This window comes from Orbicella franksi, chromosome 12 (genome assembly GCF_964199315.1).
Source record: "Orbicella franksi chromosome 12, jaOrbFran1.1, whole genome shotgun sequence".
Classification (NCBI taxonomy): domain Eukaryota; kingdom Metazoa; phylum Cnidaria; class Anthozoa; order Scleractinia; family Merulinidae; genus Orbicella; species Orbicella franksi.
Window position 1 is genome coordinate 21,612,574 of NC_138156.1, and position 26,280 is coordinate 21,638,853.

General features: G+C 38.5%; 1 protein-coding gene across 2 annotated transcripts; it reads left to right on the forward strand.

Annotated features, from left to right (window-relative positions):
- Positions 1-553: 553 nt before the first annotated feature.
- Positions 554-26,027, forward strand: LOC145464525 (focal adhesion kinase 1-like). Of its 2 annotated transcripts, XM_081448438.1 has the most exons (31): positions 554-1,330; positions 3,189-3,364; positions 5,323-5,410; positions 5,891-5,970; positions 6,701-6,763; positions 7,181-7,235; positions 8,008-8,148; positions 8,673-8,750; positions 9,902-10,030; positions 10,371-10,485; positions 10,782-10,845; positions 10,966-11,072; positions 11,569-11,628; positions 12,792-12,860; positions 14,098-14,195; positions 14,460-14,535; positions 14,920-15,020; positions 15,609-15,724; positions 15,891-15,991; positions 16,259-16,348; positions 17,078-17,282; positions 17,700-17,779; positions 18,613-18,644; positions 18,757-18,853; positions 19,203-19,471; positions 20,042-20,206; positions 20,821-20,944; positions 21,823-21,893; positions 22,403-22,552; positions 23,273-23,353; positions 23,935-26,027. In XM_081448438.1, the coding sequence occupies exons 1-31, from the start codon at positions 1,193-1,195 to the stop codon at positions 24,145-24,147; spliced, it is 3,432 nt and encodes a 1,143-aa protein (XP_081304564.1). In that variant the 5' UTR covers positions 554-1,192; the 3' UTR covers positions 24,148-26,027. The 2 variants fall into 2 exon arrangements, with proteins under 2 accessions (XP_081304564.1, XP_081304565.1); XM_081448439.1 differs by lacking the exon at positions 12,792-12,860 and having other exon boundaries at positions 555-1,330; positions 23,935-26,026.
- The last annotated feature ends 253 nt before the right edge of the window (positions 26,028-26,280 follow it).

A 26,280-nucleotide genomic window follows, 5' to 3' on the forward strand; every position in this document is an offset into this window, starting at 1 on the left:
TAGAGAACTTATCTTTAGCGGGCGGACTCAAACGGGATCCGATTTACTGAGACTTCCAATAATCCCTCTTTATAATGTAAGACAATTCTTGACTTTTCAAGCTACAATTGTAGGCTTCATTCTACATGTCAAAAATCTCAGGGGAAAAACATGCCCCTATCTCTCTGTTAAAAGTATCATATCATGTTATGTTATGATAAAGCAACCGTCACGCTGTAGTGCTAATTCAGGTCATTCAGGCGTTATATGATTCCTTTCGACGAAGCTTTCCCAATCTAGTTTTAATACCAATCTTGTTCCATCTTGGTTTATTATTAATTAATTGCAAAAAAATTCTCGAGATATCGTGACATGGTTCTAAAAGCTGATAAGAAATGAAAAGCTCATTTAAAATAGCAAAGCAAAAAAAATCATAGACGGCAGTCAGACCCGATGTCCTCTCTCAGGTCCTGTTTTGGAGTGGAATTAATGCATGTCACGTAGTGAAGTAGGGTCGACCATATCTATTATTTTAATCTCTCCTGATTTGCCTTTGATTCCAACGGGAAGCAAGATTGTTTATCAAAACAGATCATGTATAAAGTGGCATTTGTTCGCTTCATTAGCTGATAATGTGCACCTCGGATCTTTTTCAGACGAACACAGCTAAATTCTACAACCGCCAGACATGAAATTATTGCGTCAATTCGCAAACACCTTAGCGATTCAATAAGTGTTGTTTTGGCTTTTATTTCAACTTCCGGTGTTTTCGTTACACCGGAAATACATCTGATTCGCACCCACTTTCCCTACCCACGATGCATTACGCTCTTTTGTCAGCCATCTTGCTTTTCTTCATATTCTCAAAACAACTACAATTAGCTTGTATCACCTCGTTTCCCAGCGGGTTCTTTTGATAATAATTTACACTGGAATCTTCCTCAGTTGTGATACATCAACAACAAGGAGAAACAGGGTAACGAAAGGGCATAATTTCAAGTGAAGGACCTGCCTGCGTTGTCTTGTATGTGTTACACACTAGTCAGTATCAACGAAGGAAAACGGAAATAAGCAACAAAGTTCCTACAGAGTCCCGACAAGTAAATGTCTACCAGCGAGACTTGGCCAGAAGTCACGCTCTGTTGTGGCTGTTGATGCGCTCTTGTTGTTTACAAAATGGCAGGGAATCGCGTTGACTATTAAAGAACTAAAAATGTCCCGGAATTCTAGCAAGAGAAATAGCTCTAATCGTGGGTCTACGGGCTCCGACATTGCTCGATCCACTTTAAAAGTTTTCCTCTCAAATGGCGACTCTAGATCTGTCAAATGCGGCGAAGCAACGGATGTTAAGGTGGGTTCATTTTTTTTACTATTTACCTCGTCTTGTCGTGGCAATATTTTCCTCCAATTTATGAAGAGATTTTACCATTTAATCGCTCGAAAACTCTCCAGGAATTTTTGGTGGGGTTTGGAAATTCAATTGGAACCCGGTGAGAGATTGGCGAACCATACATTATGATCTCAGCGGCTATTTTTTTCCAATTAATTTTTATTCCACGTTAACTTTTCTTGGAATATTTTCCAGGTTTTTCTCATGCTTCTTGGCGATATAGATATATTTCTTTGCCAAGAATGTGGTACAGTTGTTCTGTTGGTGTGTGATATTTCCGATCGATATCTGCTTGAAAGTGGTGATGTGGAGTTAGGACATAAGGAGTAGTTATTAACTTATTTGGCCCCATCTCAAGTTAAAACCACCATTTGGAGTTTCAGTCACTTACCTGTACTTTTCTTTTTGATTTTCTGTTACGTAGTCATGTGAAGTTAAGACCGACAATTAAACCAGAGATTCCAAAAATTGGAAATGTTTCGAGTTAAAACTTAACATCGAAGCAAAGCGTGTAGAAGATTTATTTCGGTTTCAACAAACCTAAAACATCGGCCAAATTTTACAGTTTCAGTGATTTATTAATGTCGAGGTTTAAATTACGTTAAGCTTACACTGTTTTTGTTCGCGAGTTGTAGCAATAAATAATATTGTTTGGCATTCACACGAGTAATTAGCAATATTGCTGAAAATAACCTTTTTCCTGAAATGCCTTGAGTACCTACTACTTTCTTTGATCTAGTGTTTCATGCTCTTCGATTTAAGTAGTATTTATCAGCATGTCTCATAGTGCAAAAAATGTTTCATTTGATTCAGATGCAAATGATTTAATTAGCATGTTTGGCAATTAGTTGATCACTTTCTTTTGATCTACTAATGAGAGTCCTTTTAATTACATTTGTAATTAAAAACCTGTGTTTACTGTCCCATGAAAAATAATCCTTGAAATTCCAAATACCAAGCAGCAGATCTGATCATTGCAAGATTTGCCACCAAAGGAAGTAGCAGGACCAACTCAGCAAGAAATATTTGCTGCTTGCTCCTGTTTCTTAATGGCTTCTGTCAGTGAAATATTAATTTGTCAATGGATAATTGAGTTATTGGTCTTGGATGCACAAGTTGCATGTAGAGTATATTACTGAGATAAATTCAACATATCCCTATTATGAATGCAGATGCAAATTACTAAAATGAAACAATCTGTTCTTTTATGTCATTAGTCTATGTACTCGTAAGAATAAGATCAAAGCCCAGAACATGTCTCGTGGGGAAGAAAGTAAATCTTTCGTCACATTTTCTAGATTTTGGCAAGAACCATCTGCTGATAATTAAGAATTAAGATAGTGAAAGAGTTTGCTACAAGCTCAACATATTTGTTTAGAGTGATAAATCATGTTCTTTAGGGAAAGGAACTGACATGTAGTTCATACAGTACCACTCAGGAACATTTGAGATGGGTAGCAGTGCCATGAACTGTCAGTGACTGGGATCCTGTCGAGGCTTAGGGAGGGCAGGGGAGGGTAGGCAGGGATGTCACTAAGGGCTGGTTGCTGGCTTAGTGCATCGGCTGAAAGAGAACTTAAATCCAGCTATAATTTCACACAAAAATGAACGCTTTTGGTAAACTTTGCAGCTGCTGTACAGACCTAGTGTTTTTTTAGTTACAACCCTTGGTAGTAATGTTTCCTTTACATGTACTCTGTGTACTGCATGCTATAGAACCTGGGGTGCATGTACACATCCTACCATTGTTGAGGGGCTAAGCCATTTTCCTGGTGGAAACAGGATTAAACGAAGTTTGTAAATTTGTTGCATTTTACAGGGAATTGTTCATTTGGTGATTGGCAGTCTTGGTGCTGATCCAATAACCACTGGAGACTACTATGGAATTAAACTGGAGCATGTCAACACAAATGAATCATTCTGGCTCAACAGCAAGGTTACAATGGGTGAGGTACGAGGAAAACATGAGGCTCTTTACCCTGCAGATGAGTGGAAGTAAGTAGAAAACATTTGTTGTTAATATGCAACTTAGTCATTTGACTGCATAAGGTGAAGAGAACACGCAAAATCTGGGGCAGTTTCAAGCTCTAGTGCTCTATCTTGGAACTTCATATAAATGCAATTGAACCTCTTTAATATGGACACCTAAGGGTGTCTACTATAAAGGTGCCCATCTTATCAAGGGACAACTTAACAATGTTGGTTTAAACATTTTCAAGCCACAACCATGAACAAATTGTGTTCAAAAATGTTCAAAAACTTGAAATGATAACCGTAATACCCACAGAATATGTGTAACGGGGCGGATGCTGACATCAATCGATCTTTGAATTTATTACCAGCGCCGCATCGGAGAAATGTTTTATAAATAACAGAACCTCCAAGCATCTATCGTTCTCAATTGGTTTATTGGACTTGAAAGCTCGTAAAAACTGAAATACAATGAGCAGAATAAAGCTATTACTATAAATCTATGCTAATCTAAATGTTCTTAACTCGAGCACGCGCGGCGTGCATATACATAAGTCTAAACAAAACAAATATCCTTAAGCGTAACAAATCTGCCTTCGATTAAGTGGTATACATTTCGGGGTCTAAATTAAAGACAAACTACATAACATACCTCTTTCCCCGTCTTATTACAATGGTATCTTCGACGATCCTTCGATCAATGTTCTTCTACATGTGCTTGTAACTTACACGTGTCCGAATGAAAGGTAATGCCGACAACTAGTCGATATGTCACACAAAACAAAGAGATATTGACGGTCACGTAATCACAACAATAAACAGTATTCGTTACAATAAGTGTCCGCATCCCCATTACCCCTTTAAATGTTGGAAAATGGTAAACTGCAAACATGTGTTAGATGAAAGTGTTTTGTCGACATTCTACAGGGGTGAAGAGGGGCAAAATGTATATAGAATGAATTTTTCCAACCCTTGTGACCAAGGTTGCAGTTTGATTTTTTCCCCTTTGTTTTTTGATTATCATTATGATAATGAATATGAGACTATGAAAAAGTGAAAATCAGAATGGTTAAAGAAATTTTGAAGCAAAGGCAAGTTCAAACCACATCATCTATATTCCCGATGTTACAATATAAATGAATCTTTTTATAATTCACTGGCAACCTTGTCTTGATTGGTCTAATGTTATACACTTTACTGAAAAGATGCACAAAGCTACATGTAAAATATGTGAGAGTCCTAGTGGTGTAACAGATAGCACAATGCGTTCCAGTCAAATTGAATTTCTTGGTCGAGTCACTTTACTCTCACAATGCTTCTATATACCTAGAAATAACAATGGGTGTCAGTGCACTGTTCACCTCACAAAATGGTAGTACCAGTAGGTAACCTGTCATGTAGAATTTCTTCAAGGGAACCTGTAGCCATAAAGTGCAGACACACAGTGGGTCGTGTCTTGGGGACATGTTGCAGTGGCATGCTCACCGACAGTGCTGTCATGATGGGACAGTGCATCGCTGCAAACATTTGCCCTTGCAATATGTCCCATGAAGTTCAACAAGTTGAACTCTGTGTAGCAAATTACAGAGACAAAATTTGTGTATTGTATAAGTTCTAAAAGTATCAACATGCATGCAGACATAAGGTAATGTCCCCCACTAATGTTTTCTTGGGCATGTGCATCTACACATTTTGATTTTGTTCCTGCTACATGTCCCGTGGAGTGTTTTTCCATTGTGATATGTCCCGCAATATCTCCTTGTGGCATGTGTCTGTAGCATGTTCTGTCATGTTTCAGCATTACATGTATACTGCACTTCCTGATGTGTCAATCTTTATAAATCGGGAAAACAGTTCTGGACACGTCCTGACCGCAGACTTTACCTAACCTTATCCTTTTGTACATACATGTACTTTGTTTTCAGTTTCAAATTTTTATGCACTAGTAGTAATAATTGCTCTCTTTGTACTTCCTCATTCAGGTACCAACTAAGAGTGAGGTACTTCCCAAAGGATTTGAAAGAGCTCTACACTAGAGATAAAGTTACTTTCTTTTATTTATTTGATCAGGTAAAGGAAAGTCTCATTATTTATAAATTATGTCTGGTACTGTGACTTTAGAAATGGAATGTTGTTGCTGTCAGTTAATAAACTGATATGTCAGTCTTTTCCAGCTGAAGTTTTTGATTGCCAGAATAAACATATTTTCTTATATTTGTTGGCACTTTGAGATAGTTTTAACACACAAAAAGCTATTTGTCAGCCAGACAATAAAAACAATATCCTCTAGCTGATAATTTTCTCCATTCTCATCACTAATTAATGTACTGTTATTGGAAAGAAAAATAAGTTTTAATTACTGATTGTTGTTAAAATTGATTCCCTGTGAGCAGTTGGTTTCTCCTATGCTAAACAAGTGAGAACTGATTGCAGGGTATAAAATTGAATGATTAGTTTATTAATTTCAGTTTATGTTATCCAGGGGTTGAATGAAATTACTTTCTACACTAATAATGCTAAAAGCTTCATGTAATTGGATTGTTTCTTTAGGTGAAGAATGACTACCTTCAACACAACAGTGAAAAAGCTGATGAGGATACTGCCTTCAGACTTGGGGTTTTGGAAATGAGGTGAAGAGAAATTTAATACAGTTAAACCTTCCATAAGCAACCATCCAAAATGTCAAGCCTAGGTGGTTGCTTATGGGAGGGGGTCGCTTACGAGAGCTTAGACCATATTAGGTCAAACTTTTGCCTCATTAGCATTATGGTAACTGCAGGGACTTTACCCATGTTTTAAATGTTTTATTCATGGGAAAAGTTGATTTTGAGATAGACTTGGTAATTCCCATTGAGAAATTAAGGTCTCTCGTACTACCCAGGAATGCGATAATGTTACAATGCCTTATTATCCAATTTCCACTCTATTATCCGTCAAGTGGTCATTTACGGAGGTTAAAAACAAAAGAAAATTTCAAACTTTTGGTTCTAAAAGTGGTCGCAGTCGCTTACGAGAGGTGGTCACTTACAAGAGGTTCCAAATATAGTGATTTGACTCAGAAACTTTTGGTATTTTGGTGTTCGCTTATGACAGTTGGTCGCAACCAGAGGTTCAACTGTATTTAATGAGAATTATGGTTTTATTATAAAGTTTTATTATTATGTGGGAAGCGCAGTGGCCTCGTGGTTTGTGCGCTTCTCTCTGAATTGAGCAGTCCAGGTTTGAGCCCTGGCTGGGGACATTGTGTGTATTCTTGGACAAGACACTTTACTTCCACAGTGCTTGGCTTGTATTTATCATTTTGCTGGTAAAACAATGTGCACTCATTATTACCGATTGTTATTTTTTGATGTTTTCTAGGAGGTATTTCAAGGATATGCCTCAAATCGCACTTGATAAGAAGTCAAACTTTGAGTACATTGAGTAAGTATTGTCCTTTATTAAAATAATAATTGGGTTCTTTCTTTTCCTGTGGTTGTGTGGACAATTAGTGTAATGGTTATGTCGATGACAGTGCTGAGGCAATAGACTGATTTCGATATATAAAAATTCAGCTTTGCAACAAGGCTTAGAGGACACAACAAAAGAAACTGAATGACCATGTTTATTCATTTCTTTTGTTTGTGTCCTCTAGGCTTAACTATCAAGCTGAATTTTAAGATATCAAATGTGGCCAGCTGAACTACATGTACTTAAACAGTCTAAGCTGGACATTTTACATTCCTTTCTCTGGTGACCATTTTGTAGGTCAGTGTGAGACAAGTGTTACCTACATGTATCATGGTAATGAGGTTCATCTACATCAATCTGATCAATTTTTTTGTGTGACTTGGATTGCAGGAAAGAAGTTGGCATGACCAAATTTATACCAAAGGCTGTCTTGGAAAATATGAAGGTGAGATTTAGTTATGTCTTACATGTAACTGATCTGAGGAGATACATGTACCTTTGTGTTGCCTAGCAAGGTAAAATTATAATGCTCAAAAACTAAACTATATAATATATTTGTTCATGTCATTCGATATACCGGTTTATTATATAGACACAAGTGTTTTAATGGAAAATACACCACTTGTAAAATTCATACGAAATTACATCCGGGACTCGAGTGGCGTATTTTCCACATCCTCACTAGTGAAGATATCAATGATTTCACTGATATCAAGTTTGTCTCTTAAATTGTTCCTAAATTCGTTGGTGTATCAATGAAACATCTTTGGGTCTTCTTTGAAAGTCTTCGGCACTCTTTCGTAATCTTCAGAAATCTTTGGTAATGTTTGCTGTGCTCACTCATGAGACATGTTCTTCCCACTCGAACATAAAATTCATATCTTCTCACCACCGTGTAAGATCCTCTCTCTATATATACAATCTACTTGCTAACTTCACTCACTCCTCCAATTACATGACGAATTCATAAGAACCACATTTTCCCAGCTGGCACTTTGAATGGTTGTTAAATTATGGCTTTCAAAAGCCAATCAGAATGCAATGATGGCCTTGATTGCTACAGGTGTCTGAGCTGTGAAGCCCTGAACTAGGTAATGTTATCACAAAGTACTAAAAATGTGTTTCTGGTGTTAGGACTCTAGTGGCAGATGCCTTCTTATAGAATCCTGCTTTACTTAATACTAATAAATATTAACATTTCTTTTTCTTCATTTTAGTCCAAGCATTTACGGAAAACAATTCACGCGTATTTCAAGCAATATGCATCCTTGAGTGAGGTGGAATGCTGTTATACCTTTTTCGAAATTCTTTCCAAACTTCACCGGTTTGAACTGGAGTCATTCAGGTGCTCTCTTGGGGTAAGTGAATACACTTCATTCTGCTTCAGGTAAGAATCAAGTATCAAAATGGTATTTCAGCAACAATTTCCTATTAAGCAGCTACCCCTATTGGGCAGCCAGTAATCAAAGTCCCAATGAGGGCTTCTCTATTGTTTTACCTCTATTAAAAGGCCAGCCCACTTTAAGCGACCACTATCCATTTCTCCAGGGGTGGCTGTTTAATAGGGGTTGAACTGTAATTTAATAGTTACACAGTGGCAGCCAGAGGTACTTTCATTAGCTGATGTGTAATCCCTCTCTTTCATAAATGTAAAAAAAGCCACAAGAAAATCATGAAATGTGTGCTATATGAGAACTCATCACCTTGGGTTGTGATTTAGTGATTCTCAAATGAAGTTGACAAGTATGAAATTCAAGCAGTGTGTTAGAAAATAAACCTCTTGTTTTGTGTTGTTAATAGGCAAAAATCCTGTAATGTATAAGTGGTGGTTCTCTAAAACTTACCTGTATGTTTGAGTTATTCAATAATTCTTTTTCTCCAGACTGGGTGGACAATTGCTGTGGATGTGGTTATTGGACCAAAAGATGGAATCAGTTACAGAGCTGAGCGTGGATCACTTGTGAGTACATGTCCTTAGAAAGGGTTCTCATTAATTTAGGGAGTAGATGCCTTGCGTGACGGAGTAGATGGTTGACACCATGATTTTGAGTGCTGAAGGCACGAGCCTCTAGGGGGGTCTGGGGGCATGCTCTTCCAGAAAATTTTGAAATCGAGAGGCTCTGAAATACTATTTCAACATTCTCTGGGATATATCTCCTCAAAAATAGCAACTTTTGGAAAAGGCCAAAACGCCAAGAATTTTAAGGGACAGAACAGGACGTGTGCTTTTACTTTCAATGGGTAGTGTTTCCATTGGAATTGATGCTGTACAAATGTAGATGTGCTTGGCATGATACAATCCACACTGGTATTGATCGATGACTCCACTACTGACTGTTCACCTCAACTACTGATTCTTCGGACACTTCCATGGCTTTTTTCTTTTTTAGAAATCCTATCATTGTTGTTTGCTGCATCGGTCTTTTTGTTGGGCATGAGTCGGCCATTTTCAATGTTTGCAGCACACATAACGAATGAATCAACTCTGTACATAATCGAGATGCATGCTGGGTTTGGTTTGTGATTGCGGGCGCATGTATGCAAGGCAATATGGCGGTTTGTTGGCGGGGTAAACACGAACCAGCTAGGGATGGAAACAGACCTTAACCAGCAAGAAAATGTAAAGGCTAATTTTATTGTGCAATGCAAAAATGGCTTAGAAAGACGTTGTCCCTTTTGACGGCAGACATTTTTATTTCTTTTCATTACTCTTTACAACTTTAACGCAGATTATCTCACAAAAAGTAGCCGGTTCTTGAGCTGGCGGCCGGCACTTAATGACAACCCTGGTAGAGCAGCTTTCAGTTGAATGCCACAAAACCAAAACCAAAACCAAAACCAAAGTAATCACTCTGGCCAACTACCAAGGACAGAAACAAATCAATGAACCAGTCAAAACTCTAAGTAAATACATGTAGCAGACATGTGGTGGGGAAATGTGTCTGCAAGTGGATTACAATTGGTTTTGGTTTTACCTTTAATTGGATGAAAAAGTGTTTCATGTAGCCTAATAGTGTAAAACCAATTACTTTTCAAGACTCAAGTAAAAACCACTCAATACCTGTAAATAAAAACTGAAAGCGTGTGTCATATGTCATTCTTGTTTTGCAGATTACTCACATGGCTGATTTCCATCAAATAACTTCCATTTCAATCACAAGAATACCACTCATCACGGCTTCTCCCCAGACTGATAAACAAAAAGCTACTGTCAGTTTGAAAGTGCTGGGAGCTTCTGAGGTTTGTTAAATTACCTGTTAGCAGGACACAAAGAAAACAAATTTTTTGAGCTTGTCCTTCAGACAAGCTCTAACTATGATGTACTAGCCTGAAAACCTCAAAAAGTTCTCATCTGACAGTTTTTCTGTAATTCCAATTTCGTCAAAAATCTTCCCAAAAAAAAAAAATTCACTTACCCTATGGACAAGTGACGGACAGCATCCACTTGCCCAACTGGAAAATCCCCTTGCCCAGGGTATTTGACAGGACTTTCTTTGCCCACTGGTCAGTAGTTTTACATAATGTAAAGAAACAGCAGTTCACTGACTTGTGTTTTTGTTTCATTTTTTTTTTATTGCAGCCTCTTGTGTTCACAACTTTTTCACTAGCCAAGGCTGAAGAAATGGCTGATTTGATTGACGGATACTGCATGCTCTTCAGTGGAAACAAACATTCATTGGTTTTCAAGAAACTAGGTAGGGCAGAGTCTTGTGACTGTACAGCTTTCGTCATTAACAGGGCAGGAAAAAAAATGAAATCTACTTGCCCAGCAGGCCAGTAAATTTCAGTTTTCGTTTGCCTCCATTTTTTACTTGTCCAAAGAACAAAATTTGTTTGCTGCGGGCAATCAGACCAGTTTTCTTCCCTTCCCTTATTTCAATCCTGGGTTGACGATTTTCTGTTTTTCTCATCACCTGGTTTGCTTGACTTTGTATTGATGTTGGAAGAGACTTTTGATGATAATTAATCTTGGCTAATCATTGTTTTGCAGATGTTGAAAGGTCACTCCCTTCAATCCCAATTCCACCTTCTCCACCAACTGAGCTCAAAAACAGGTAACTACAGTGTACAGTTTACATGATGACTACCACTTAAAATTTAGTTTTTACAATAACTTCAAATGAACATCAAATCAACACCTATTTAATATATTAAATTTTGTTTCTCTTTTTCAGCCCTCCAATTTTTTCACCTACACTAAAACAGAATACCTCTACTCTGGGAAATGGTTTTAGGGAGAAGAAAAACTCTGTCAGCTCTCCAGTACAGAGAAAAAATGGAGGTACATACAATCAGTTTATTATTAGTAGTCTTCCATACCAATGTTATTCAAAACCAAGGTGAAAGTCTGTTTCTCATTTTTTGCTTCTCTTGTCTTGAATCGTGACTTGAAGTTCTTCAGTATTGAGTTTTGATTCTTGAACTGGAAATTTCATGGTAATGAATGGGTGATGTGCATTTTTTATCAATATTTTATTCCCAGAAGAAACCACCTTGTTTTTTTTTTTTTTTTGTCATACTTCAACCGTAAAATGGAAATATATTAATGTTATTTTTTCCCACAGAGTGCCACTTGCTTTATTATTGTTGTTTACTCTAATTTATTGTTCACCAACTTTCTATTTGCCACTGTTTATTGATGTGAAAATGCACTAAATATGTTTATTAATATTTTGAAAACATGCAAAAGTGAGAACTATCTGAATGATATGAAGTAAAGAGTTTTTACATGATTTTGCAGTTGTCTCTCATTTTATATTTCTTTTCCGATATTGCAGAGTTTGATGATTATGCAGAAATCGTTGATGATGATCCAGATTATGCACATCCTATGGCAGGTAGGCTGATGAACTTGGTCAAAACTGCTTTGCTGCAGTGTTATGAAAATCAAACTTGATAGACACCATATCAATCTGTGACACATTAATAAAATTAACTCTTATCACAGGAACCATTACTTTGAATTTCAACAAGCACAAATTACATTGTAGTTTAAAGTTCAAAATAAATGAAATTAAATCTTATTAATTAACAACTCAGAAAGAAAACAAGTGTTAAATTTACATGTGTAATTCAAGTGCTCTTTGATTTAAAACCTCTTTTATTGAGTAGTATTTAGCAGTATTTGTTTGAATGTGCAGTATTTAAGCAATGGAGTACTTTTCCATGGTTACATGTACATACCCTCATCTAAACACGAGAGGTTCAGACAATTCAAGACAGTTATGCAAACCCGAGATGCAGTCGAGGGTTTGCATAATTGTCAAGAATTTTCCTGAATCCCCAACTGTTAAGTTGAGGCTATGTAGACACAGAAAAAGGCTATTGCTTTTATAAAATATATATTTTATAAAATGTTGTCAAAAATATGTGCAAATCTAAAGCATCACAACTGTATTTACATACTCTCATGAATCTAATCACACTTATCGACCAATGAGAGTGCGCATGCTATCTCACATATTTCATAAAGTGTTATGAGTTGTGGTTCTTTTTGGCAAGCTAGCAGGGAAGTACAAACTGATTAAAAATTGCAAATTTAAGTATATATCAATACTATGCAATACTATCAATACTATAGAAACTGGTTTTCATAAATGGGCAAAACTTTTTAAACTGAGCTACTTTCCTCTAGATGGGCAAACCAGGTGGGCAAAATCATCCTCATAACCAGTCAATTTGTCAGGTGCCCAACCCTTAATGAAACCCCAAGGTATCTGTAAAAGGGGACTAATTATTAAACTAAAGTATGTGATTATACATCACAACGTTATTAACAGGATTAAACTCAAGATGCTATGAACATCCTAACATGCATTAGTGAGCGGAAATTAAAGTTAATTTTATAATATTATGATTACGCATTATATGCATGTATTGACAAGTCCATAACCTCATAACCTTGTCCTGGTACCTGTCCAGTAACATGCTATAAACTGAAATAAAATGGATAAATTTTAAGGATATTGCATCAAATGTTTATAACCACTCTAACTTACAGTATTGGCTGCTGCACGGGTAGCGGTTACTTTGTCCAGTGGAACAGCTCTTGTTATTAACAGAAGACCAGGTAAAATGCCAGCACAGGTTTTAAACCTTAAAATATAACTTGTTCATAATTCATGCAACATGCACATGAATAATGTTATTTCTTACCTGAAACAGTGTCTAACTAATGGTGAGTTTACCAGATGTTTTGAAATGAAGATAAATATTAATGTACTAGAAAGCCTTTTTATCTAAGAAACAAATTTGGTGTTAGAATTAAAAAGTATTCTTTTATTAAACCAACCGTGTCATATTGTAAATGGTAACTACATTTTAGTTAAATTTTGCTTGTGTATGACTTCACAAACTTAATCGATAACAGATATCTAAGTTTTCCTAGAAATGCTACTGAATTTAAAGGGGCTAGTTCACGCTATTTTAGGTAATTTTGTTTAATTTTGTTAATTATGAGCTCTAAACGTCAAATTGGCAGAGCAAGAGTCTTTCATTTGCAAAATCACAGCCACATAACAACTGAGAATGATTTTCCAGCCGTGTAAATGACACTTTGATGTAAACTGATATAAATTTGAAAAAAGGTGGGCCGACGTTTTTCAAATTTACCCAAATACAACCCGTTTTGATCCTCTCCAGTTTTGTCCATCCATGTCCCTTCTTGGCTTTCCTGTGTTTTGTTTGAGATCTTCTATAGTTTTGAGCGGTTTTTGTGATATTTTAGTTAATTCTATGACCATTTGATCAGTGCTGAAATTGCCTAAAATTGCGAGACCTAGCCCCTTTAAATGGGCAGATAATTTGGATCTACAGTTCCTTATCATTGAAATTTAATAATAACCCTCCAATAATTGCATGCAAGACCAAAGTTTAGTATTTACAGCAAGTTATAAAAGCTGAGTGTTAACTAAGCAAAAATTTACTTAAAAATGGTCACATTTTCTGGTGAAAATAGACTATAATTTTAATTTATTGATTGCCAGCTAGTCTCCAATTGTTTAAAGATTGCAACCGTTGATAAAGATTGCAGACTGGCAATCAAAAGCTCTGTAATTTTAAACTATTGTAACCTAAGAACTTTTTTAAACGCGCCATAAACATGTGTTGCTAGGAAAAAACTATTGGCGTTAACAACATGGTGGTCTGCGTGATCAATTTTTTTTCCTAAATTTGCATTACATGGATAGCTTTCGATGTACATGTAAAAAAAATTGTGACTAAGGCTAAGGTGACTGTTCAAAATGCTAAATTCAAGTTAAAGACAAATATAAGGATACCGTTTGACAATGTGCTTGATTCCTTAGCTAAGGACTATGAGATTCCAAGAAACAAATTGCTTCTGGAGACAATAATTGGACAAGGACAATTTGGAGATGTTCATAGAGGAACTTACATCAGTCCGGTGAGTAGCCGGTGAAACCCCCCACCACCACCACCCCCCCCCCCTCCCATCACACTGCTATACTCTAACATTCTCACATTTAGAACAACAATTTTACTTCGTCATTGCCGACATCGCATCTTCACTTCCAGTGCCAGCCATTTTCCCATTCCTTTTTCCTTGCCATCACCAAAATACATATTTATTACAGAACTATAATTCATAGTCATAGTCATTATAAGTTTAATTTATCCTTTTGATGAAGGTTGTTTTGTTCTTCAACAGGATGATCCCAATCTTCAAGTGGCCATTAAATCTTGTAAAAACCCAGAGTCAAGAGAAAAATTTCTGGAAGAAGCATGTAAGTATTGTATGTCCCGGAAGAATCAATAGCAACACCTCAACGACAACATTCTTTATCTTGTTTCCCGTTTTGTATATTTTCTTTTAGTAAGTCAAAAACTTAAGCCTTATCTTGCATTCAGCTCCTGTTCAACCAATTTTATAAAAACAGCTAGCCAAAAGAAAACTAGCCTTTAGCTTGCCAGTCAGCTTGTTTGTTTACACAATGCAGTTATGTTACAGATGTACAATGTGACTGTATAGTATTACAGCTTCGTAAAATCACTAGACACAAACTGTGTAGTGTGGAATTTTAAGAAGTCTTATGAGAAAAGCACAGATTTGTCTGAATGCTTACGTGGCGATTGTAGCAGTGCATTTTTACTTGTAATTTGTTTTTCAGATACAATGAAACAGTTTGATCACCCTCACATTATAAAGCTCATTGGTGTGTGTACGGACGATGAGTTTTACATTGTAATGGAACTGGCTGCGTATGGAGAGGTAAGTACACTTCTCTTAAGAAGCTGAAAGAAAACCCTTCCAAAGTTCTGCTTTGTGTAACAATGTGTAAAATGGGTGGTCTGAAAGTGTACACTAGGCTTTAGGGACTTTTTGTAGTTCTTTATGAAGCTTAACTGTGATTTGGATACAATAAAACTAGTAGAAATCAACTATCACTACACCCCTGGATAGGATGTTATGTACTCACTCTCCCCTTCTCCAACCTCTGGCCAGCATTCTGACATTCTGGTTTCCCTAAAAGTCCACCGCTACCCATTTTATACCTAAGTGGAGAGAGCACTGTGTTCTCTTACCCGAGAACACATTATAGTAGCCTGTGTTACAGCAGCTGTCCCGGAAAGAAAAAATCCGATTTTTTTCAGGCTGACATTACAGGAACAATAGCTGGGTTGGCTTGTGTCACCCCTGAGGCCATGACAGCTCCTAGCAGGTAGACTGCGAACACCTCCTTTTTCCATTGTCTGTCAAGATGTCAGTAGCTTTTTGCACAGTTTGCCTTGCTTTGTTCGAGCGGGAACCATCCTAAACGACTTCTGCTGATAACTAATTTTCTCTGGTTGTTTTTAGATGAGATCGTACCTTCAAAAGAACAGACAATCGATAAACTTAGAGACACTTCTTAGTTACATTTTTCAACTTAGCACTGCCATGTCATATCTTGAAAGCAAGAACTTTGTACACAGGTAAGCCATACGTTGAATGATATAGCGTGTAGTAGTGCTATGTAGTTTTACATTGTCATTTGTTTTTTGACCTCACCCTATAGCGTTGCCAACATACGACAAGCGTTTTTCCCTCTAGCTTACGTGTTTATTAATCTTTTGTACTGTTTGACCTTTTTCTGTACAGGGACATCGCAGCTCGTAATGTATTGGTGTGTACACCCAAATGCGTCAAGTTAGCAGACTTTGGTCTTTCAAGATGGGTGGATGAACAGGCTTACTACAAAGGTAAGACTCCATTTTCTGAATTGTCACGTTCTCGAAATGGTAGTTCTCCTTACCAGCTGGTATACGTTTCTTCACACAATAGTTCTGAGAATTCCGCGGTATGACATTGCAAGATTGTGTAATGTCTAGTCTCCTATTATATGGGGTTGTGTTGTTATTGAATGCAAATTCCCACAAGAAGAGAAGCCTTTTGTGACTCTGCACTCATGTACACAATTCCATTCACAAGTGGCACTCGATTTATTGTTTCTTCTTCTCGTGTTTTAGCTTCAAAAGGTAAACTTCCGATCAAGTGGATGGCACCAGAGTCCATCAATTTCAGGAGATTTACAATCGCTAGCGACATTTGGATGTTTGGTGAGTTTAAACCGTTTTAATTTTCCCTACTGATGTAATTGTTAGAAAGAGTGGGGAAAGTCACGTGAGCCAAATAATAGCGCCTGATTGGTAAAGGAAACGACATCTTTTATTTGCCCTGATTGGTTAGAATCAGCTGCATGACGTTCGTGAACGATCAGTAGAACCATAGTTAGTATGGTAGAGCTCGACAAATTTAAAACCAAAGTCACAACAGGATTAAATGCTTCAGAAAGATTCCGATTACAGAGTCGTCCCTGTTGCTTGTGTACTACTCATCTCAAAGGCTATGAAAATAAGTGATGTAAAATTGTCGAAGTAACTCACACGAGTCTTGCGATCCTAGTAAGAAAGTGGCTCGAGTCACGCAATAGCATATTGTAATACAGTTAAGTAAATGACTCCAGCCACACAGGATTTGAAAATTTCATGCAACTCACCCAAAGATAACCTGCAAATCCTACCTGTGACCAAGTCGCATGGTTCATGAAAGACTATTAAATTGAGACCAGTAATTCACATGAGCTCAATTTGCCGCTTTGGATACGAGAAGACACCTGGACAAGTCTCATCTCGCAGTGGTTTGTGAGATCGTGGAAAGACGAGAGGTTACATTGTCTCCAGAAACGATCCCACAAGCGACTGCGAGATGAGAACGCCCCAGACGTTTTCTCGTTTCTAAAGTGACGAATGAAGAAACGTTCATTTATCTGTGACTTAATGTTTCAGGTGTGTGTATGTGGGAGATCCTCATGTATGGTATCAAACCCTTTCAAGGCGTCAAAAACAATGAAGTGATTGGCAAGATCGAGAATGGTGAACGCCTACCCCTCCCCCATCAGTGTCCCCCTGCCCTGTACCACATCATGTTTGAATGCTGGTCCTACGAGCCGTCCAAGAGACCGACCTTTCAGGATCTCAAGACTCGACTCAGGTACGTTGTTGTATATGTTATGTAAACTTTCCTACATCCTTGCTGATCCTGATCTATCTACAAGATTCAGGGAGACTCTCGCTTCTTTCAGAGGGTCGCCACTTTCGGAATTTATCTGCGGCCACAATTATTTGACGTTACTTTTCAACAGCAGCTTATTGGGACGTAAAACAGTTTCAAAAAGATTTTGCTTTTTCTACTTCAACCTTTACTTCCTGATGAGCTCGTGGCTTTTGTCGAGAACTGCTCTTATCAATCAATTATTGTAAGACTTCCCGTGTTCTGAACAGGTGTTTTGCCTCTCAGAATCATGGGAAATGTGTATAACAGTTCCCCTTCAAGTCAGAAATGGTTGATCGACATTTTGTTGTGTATTTTGATTTTTCATAACCCAACTCTCTCATTCTTTGTGTACAGTGTTATCGTCCAGGAAGAAAGATTTCAACAAGATGAAAAAGTCAGGAGAGAAACTCGAAGAATACAAGCTCTGTCCGTGGGTAAGTAAATACTGCCAGTGCTGACTTTGTCTCGATCATACTGTCATTAGCTCTTATTAACCGAGCAGGAGGTCTGTATGGGAGAATCTTGACCGAGGTCATGAGTACAGACCGAACGCAGTGACGTCTGTACACAGGACCGAGGTCAAGATTCTCCCCTACAGACCGACTAAGCTCGGTTAATAAGATGTTTATTATATGGTAAACAAGAACAATTTAATTCTTTTAATGTGCTTGCGAATAGCGATGAGCTGAACATAATTCTGCCAAAGTTTGCTCGTCCTTTTTACTTCTTTGCTCGTCAGGCTTTTTGGTTCTTTGATAAATAAATATTGTTGGAAGACAATAGTCAATATTTTTGCAACTTTTTCACCGCAAAACACTACCGGTCTAGATGGCGGTCTAGATGGGAAAATCTAGACCGCTTTCAATACCGATTTCAGCTAATCAAATTCGTAAATTCGGTAGTTCCCAGTCCTTGTGAAACATAGCCATATAATAATAGTTTTTATTGACGGTCGTTTTGAAATTACGCTGTTTGATTTTAAACGTGAAATTCGATCTATCGCTCAAGCCTTTCTGTATGGCATTGTGTGAATATGCCAGTTGATTTATATTTTGTTTGTATACACACTCGCTTTCAGACGTTTTGAATTCTTGAGAATATTCCATATTGTACTACTCGAAAATATTACCTGAGAACTATTTGACTTTTCTGATCGATCCAAATTAATTTTCCGAGAAGCAAGAAATCTACTTCTCTTTATGATGTCTTTGGTTAAATGCTATTTACTAATTTTGCCATACATTTTGTCTTTTGCTTTGCTTTTCAGGTGCCATACAAGACTCTGCTGCCCCTCCCAAGGTAAGGATTTTGCCACTTTCCTTTTCTTTCCTCTTAAACATACAATACAGCCCCTTTAAACGAACTAAGAATTTTCATGGATGCGATGTCTGAATTTCTGTGCTATTTACAGCCTTTAAGGCCTGGGATCCAGCCTTCCTTCGTCCAAATTCCCACGAGTGCGGCCCAGTCTACATTTGACAGCAGTAGAGGAGTAACAAGTCCTAGAGGTGGGTTGGTTCACTTTTTGTTTGCCACGTCATCCTATGGTGGCGCCAATTACAGAAAAATTTGGCTCTTTCTTTTTTTATCATTTTCGTTACCGTTAGTACTTCGGCTAAGTCTTTCTCATTCTCAACCATCTTTGCCTCTTGTTGGTTTGTAATCACCTTTATGGTGTTGGTCTGTTTAAAATTTACTTCGCTATGTAGTATGAAGAATTTTCGACAAACATGGCAACTTCTAGAAAATACCTCACACGTGAGATAGCAGAGCTTACCCATCACTACTGAAGGAGAACCTCAATGGAGTGCTTCTTAAATTTGACCTAACTCAGCCTTTCTATATTTTACTTACCAGGAGCAACCCTGCCTGGACAGTACCCTGGAAGCCCGACATCGCCCAGATCCCCTCGCTCGCCCTATTCTTCCATCTCCCCCTCGCGCACGCTTCCTAGGAACTTCAAGTCGTACCACGAGGCCAGCGGTGTTCACACGTTGCTGGAGCAACCGTCTCGGTATTCTATTAGTGGTAGTCAGACTCTTCCAAAAAATTATAAAGCGATCAGTCCGGCAACGAGTCCTGTGGGAAGTCCGACAAAAACACTGGAACCTGCTATTGACCTACCGGTGAGTTAAATTCCAGGAATTATGCTGTGATTTTGAGATAGAGTGGCAAGTAATGTTCAAGAGTTAGTATCGCCCCTTCTTCTTCGGCTATTTTACTTGTTAACTCGCTAATTCACGCGTTCCATCGCAATCTAAACCTAAAATCAGGCCTCGATTTTAAAATTCCAGCATAAAGATGTGGGAATGAGGAAAAAAACATCAGGCATCAGATGGAAATGAATTATCTCCGCATCAAACCAACTTCTTCCTTCTTCATTTAGCGACTTACTCTCTTGGATTCATTAGTCTTAATTACACCTCTGATTGATGAAAACAAAAACAGACTGACAGAAAGACAGACAGACAGACAGACAGACAGACAGACAGACAGACAGACAAACAAACGGAAGACAAACAGACAGAAGGGTAGAATGACAATCAACGGGGTCTCTTTTAACCCTTCCTTCTGTTCAAACTGAGTGTTTGGGAAGACTATCTCTTCACTTTGGCATTTCTAATATGACAAATTTTCCATAGAAAACAATAATATTCTTTTCATTTACACTGAATTCTTTTGCTTTTTTCGATCAGAGTGACGAAGAACTGAAACGACGTGATGATGAAGAAAGAGCGCAACTGGAATTGAGAGAACGAGAAATGTTTCATCAACGACTGCGTCAACAGCGCCTGGAGTCAGAAGCAGATTCTAAGTGGCTTCAACAGGAAGAACAGAACATCGAGCTTCCTTTCTCGCCGGTTTGTAACAAATTATTCTTGGGTTTTCGTTTGTGTTAGGTTCTTTTTAGCACAAAGGGTAAATGAGTACGATCGAGACATTGGATTATCTGCCACTTAGGTAGAATGTCGAAAATGCTCGCTAACCTCTCAAGAAAGTTCAAGAAAATCTTTTGTAGTCTTTGGATCAAGTTAGGAAACCGTCGAAAGTCTTCGGTCTCTGGGCTATCTTAGTAAGTTTTCGGAAGTCTTTGGGTTAACCGTGGAATTGTATTTGGATGGTCTTCGGGCAAACATCTTTAGGGCGTTGTTGTCCGAAGCGAAGTTTACATGTTCTTTGTTGAAACCAATCCTCGACCTGATGCCTTCTTTATGTTTTGCAAATAATTACGGTGAAACTTACAGAATTTTTGCTACCCGCTAAAAGTCTCTCTCTGGTTTTATTTTCCAACTTTGCAAACCAACCAGGTGCCAACAACTGCGATTTGCCAAACAATGAGATAACAAAGTAAAACGCGCATTAAGATATCAATAGATATGAAAAAATGATTTAACCGATGAAGTTTGTTCAGTGGCTGTCGTTAGGATATCCGGCTTGTATCAGTACTTTAACTCACTCTTATCCCCTCATCCAGGTTCAACAGTCGCCCAAGAGCCCCCACCTCCTCTCCCCTGAGGATGGTGTGTCGGCAGCAGTGGAATCATACAATCCACGTGGATCAGCCTCATTCATCGAACAACGCCAAGCAGCCAAGGAATGTAAGTCGTGTGATCATCAGTTCTAAAGTTACTAGTCGAAACACCTTCCGCCTCGAAATTGTAACTGAGGCCATTTGCGAGTTACCTTGTCAGTTGTGCCTCTGTTTCAAAACGAGTCCATGTGCCAATTCTTTCATATGAAAATACGTTGATTTACATGAAAATGAATCTAAAGGTGGAACACATTTTTATATGAATGGTTTCGCACCAAGACTCGTGTCGACACAGAGGCAAAAGGTCACTCGGAAATGGCCCATTCAATGTTTTATTCAGGGCAAGAGTAGAATTCAAACTGAGCTGTATTATGAACGTCAGTCTCGTCAAAATTAGCTTGTGCAGCTGGTGGGTCTCTCATAACATGGCAAAATAATAGGCAAAGTCTTTCCTCGTCCGTTTCCCACTCACAACAACAACTTTATTTGTACTCAGCTAGAAATTAGAAATTAGATGAACAAAAAATACGTTAAAATAACAAGAGTACATGGCTGCCCAAAATAACCGTAATGGGCTAATAAGACTGTTCTGTATTATGTTGCGTGGCAAAGGTAGGGAAGTTGTCACTCACTTATATCGATGAAGAGTTTCGCGCCTGCTGGTCGCACAAAAATGGGCGAGAGCACAAGATTGACGCAGTGGGGTGGTGGAGCGTCATAGGGGAACGTTTCCTTCGTAGGTTATTATATCGGGGGTACGAGAGGTACCTGATTCAGTCCCGTCCAGTAAGAAATCAGTGGTAACGTTCAGCATTACCTGAAATGCCGGTGAAATCCCAGTGCTCAAATCACGTTTAGAGTTAACAGCATTCATCCTAAATTCACTAGGTTTGCTCGTGATACAGGGGTTGGGTTGCGCCGTTTTAAAACTTTTTGTCCCTTTAGATCACAGTACTCCAGTCGATCCACCGAGCCAACAGGCTGCCACGATAGCAGACTCTGATATGAATGAAACGGTAAGTGTAAGATAAAGAGCTTTTCTCTTCAACGAGTTGTTTAAACGATGTTGCAAATGATATATCAAACACGAAAGATCGCGTTTGACCACATCTCCAAACACCGAGAAAAGCGATAAAAATACGACGCACAGCGGAGTATTTGTGATAAACTTTGAGGTGTTTGGAAATGTGGGTAAATACGGTCTTTCGTGTTTGATTTAACTTCTCAATCAAAACTTAAGTCGCTGAAGTCGGTTCGCAAATACGCCTTTGTCACAGAAGGAACCATAACCACGTTTCGAACCGGCCTCTCTTAAGTTTACTGTCAACTGTTGTCTAGTGGCGTTTTGTGGTCTGACAGTGGATAAGTTGCCTGGAATTTAGTGGTAATTCCAACTTGATCAAACAGAACGAGTTCAAAAAAAACTGCAATTTCCAAAACAAAACAAAACAAAAAATCGCAGGGAGTGCATCTCACATTATCTAAGGGCTTTTGTTCTGTTGAACATGTCTTCTTTGCTTTGTAGTCCTTGTCAACGCAGAGAGTAGATGATCCAAAAGAAGATCGTTCTTCAGACAGTGTGTTTATCAATACCACTCATGTGGTGCAGTCGGTGATTGGTCTTAATAATGGCCTACCGTTCGCTCGTTCTGAAGACTACCCAGCGTTTGTCAAGGTAAGCAGTAAACCGATGTCTTCTTTTGATCAATCTAAGGCTGTGTTCACACTTGGTGCCTTAGCGCTGGTACCTGGGCACCGACACAAAATAGTGTTGCGTTCAGACACCGGATACTCCAAGTAGCCAAGTACCATTAACTGTCCGAGTACAAGGTCGAGACCTTGTTTCCGGGCAGGGGCACGGGCATTGTGCCCGAATTCTGGTGTGAATGCTCTCAAAACAGGGGTGTTCACATTAGTGCGCGGCGAGAATCGTACTTAGGCACCAAGTGTGAACATAACCTAAAAGATCATTAGCTATTCCTTGATACAGTGAGGGCTTCCCCTCCCTCCCATCCTAAATTACTGTTATCTCACTCCTCTTGTCTTATCTCATGCTTACGTCTGCTTCACAGCAGTTGCACTGCTTGATCTGCAAACAAACGCAACCCCTATCCTGCCATGCCAATATTTATCTTTTCCCCGCATCACTTCAATAACACAACAGTGGTGTTAGTCAGTTATTCCTGAGTACACCGGAACCTTGCACGTCGGCATATTTTCAAAACGAGACTTAATGTTGCTTAGCAACAGCCCCTTACAGGCTCGGGCGATGCTTTCGACGACATTTTCATCGGAAAAGCTACTTCATCCACATACTGGCTTTCTCTGTTTGTTTTGCCCCTGTTTTGTCACTGTGCCTTACTTTCTGTATAAATGATAATTTTGCTTTCTGCAGGCAATCGGTCTTTCACTGAGAGATTTACTGGCACGCGTTGATGAAGAAATTCAGAGATTAGATCCTTCATCGCACAAAGAGGTAAGACTGCGGCATTTAGTTGGCCAGTTCATTGATTAGTATGTGAACAGCGTAAGTCGACAATCACAGACATCATAGCTTTTGATTCTTCCTGATGGTTTTTTTGCACCCGAGGAGAGAACATCAAGCATTACCAGAAGAGATGTTAACCAAAGTTTCCGCTCACGTTATATCTAAATGGCAGATTTCCCTACCCTTTCATATACCTCAACTTATTTCATGTACTTGAAGGCTGGAAAAGGTACCCTCCCCTTATAGGCCGTTGTAGGAAGTACCCCTAGATATTACCTTAGTTATAAAATTTGGTAATGTTTTGATTTATCATTTTCCGCGTGTCTCTCTTTTTTTAGCCTATGAACAGGTCCCAATTGGGTTATAGGGCGAGGTCAGTGAGGCTAATGAGGAGGAAACCATGCTCGGTTCGCTTTGCTCGTCTAACTGCATTCGCGTTCGTCGACTCGCTTCGCTCGCCTAATTTTTTCGCCCTAGCCGGGAGCCTGTTCACAGGCTACACTGCTTTACACTTTTCTGCGTGCGTGTAAATGATTCTGAATCGCAATCCTCTTTGATATTCGTTTCAGGTGGAAATGGCTCACAAAGTGTTGTCATCCGACATGGCTGAACTTATCAACGCCATGAAAATGGCGCAGAAATACAGCACAACTACTTTGGACCAGGAATACCGCCGAGGAATGCTCTCTGCTGCGCATGTGTTGGCTGTGGACGCCAAGCATCTGTTTGATGTTGTAGACGAAGCGAGGAAGCAATCGGCAAAGTTATCTTCCAGCGCTTGATAGAGAATTTGGAATTGAACTAACTTCGCTCCGCCCGACGAGGATGACGCGGAGAGAAAAATTGAAATTGCTTCGAAATGTAAAATGAACTATATTGTAATTTAACTGATGAATGAAGGAGAGTTTCTTTTTACGAATTTACAAGATCGTAGACGAATGCGTCTATTGGTCATAGAGGATATAATTTATCACGTGACGTTGAGAGAATCGATTATTTGTTTCACAAGGTTTGGGTTGCACTGCTCGGGACGGTTGGGTGATATTCATATGACGTGAATACAAACAGAGAAGCTTGATTGCTTCACTACACAATGCACTGCTGGTTATGGACCTCGTATCAGAAGTCAACGATTTGTCTTCATGGCTTTTAACTAGTTTTTTAATAACGTCAAGACTTGCATTTGACAAGAGTGGCGCCCAGCGAAAAGACTTATATACAGACCAGCCAATGTAAAATAAGGTGTTATTTGACTCTGAAGTCCTTGTCTTGGAGCATATTTTCTCTGTTTTAATAACTTACTCCTCAGTTTAGACCAATGAAGTGCAGCCAACATTATACAATCGTTGGAAATTCAATTTCTTGAAATACTTAAAATTAGATAAATTTCTTGTTCCCGCTAAAAGATTAGGTCATGTATTTTATGAAAATATTTTGGCCCTACGCAGACAGATGAGATAGTCTACCTTGCAAAGGGGGTTTCTTTGAATCTCTGATAACGTTAGAAATGTTAATTCCAGGCCTCTACTCATTGGCGATAAAAGGCCTGGTTCCCCAGTCGTTGAACAAGTAGAACCCTTCAGTTATCTTCAGACTTTTTATTTCTCACAAAGGCGAAATTTTACGAAGTGTCTCGATACCTTGAAATCACTTTATTCGGGAACATTATACCTGAAAATTTGTAATTTTTGATTGCGACAATAATAATGCTAATGTTAAGTAATGAATTGCCTGTAATTTGTAGTGGCAAGAGTTGAAAGCTATTTTTTTAAAACCAATTGTACAAGCCCTTAGTTGATGTGGATAGTTATTTGATGTAAATACAAATGAAATTTTCCTTAGCTCAATTGTCTGTACATTCAAAACGCTTTATCAACTGTAATTTTATGGAAAGAAAACTGCATATGAGAAATTGCATTTGTCTTCAGGTCGTTGGTTGAAGTATTTTAACGCGTACGATAAGTTGGCGTGATCGCGCGACCAACGCGTGAAGAACGCGCGATTACCGCGCAAAGTCCACGCGCCAAGTATTTGTTGTCTTTTTTGTTTCCCAGCTTCTATCTAATTAACAAGCTCAACATAAAAGAAACGTTTCTTTACTTTTGGGTTATGAGTTTTTCGCAGAACATTCAATATTGATGTCATGAAATGCTGGCACAAGATTTTATTTGGAAACTGTCGTATTGGTTGTGTTTTGTTTATTTTACTGCATAGCCACATTTAAAACGCCTAAATAGAAATAAAATGCAATGAAACTACATCATTTGGCTTGTTGAATCCACAGGGGGAGGGGGTACAGGAAAAACGCGCGTGTAAGAACCTTATGCCTCACATCATGTAACATGACTGGTACACGCCATTTCAAAAAAAAAAAAATCAAAGGTCCTTTGCTTTGGGCGGCCTCGTGTCACCTGTTTAGTGCGAAGAGATCCACTTCCAAACCACCTCAAGCAAGTGTAATACAAGCGTAACGCTAGATAAAGTCAACAGGAGCGCATTTTCTCTTCCGGTATTTTTACGAATACAATTATTAGATCTGACTCGATCTGGCCTGATTTGATCCACAAAATGACATTGACGCTTAATTTTTGTGACTTCTATTTGTTCGCGTATTCTGGCAAAGGATACCAGAGGAAGCGAAAAACAGTCTACGCGAACTATTTCCGGGTGTCTTGCTTCTTGGTGGCTCAAAACAGTTTCCAGTACTTTCCAAGACTTACATTTTGGTGGGTTATCGTAACCACTCTTTATCAGTTAATTAATGCTACAATGATGGAATCGAAAACCTGCCCAATCATTGTTGAACACGTTGTGATCATTTTCGTTACACGATAGGATACCATAGCAACAGTATGACCTACTAAAAACACCCTTAATTTTAGCTTTAAATATTTACATTTCAAAAACGACACTGT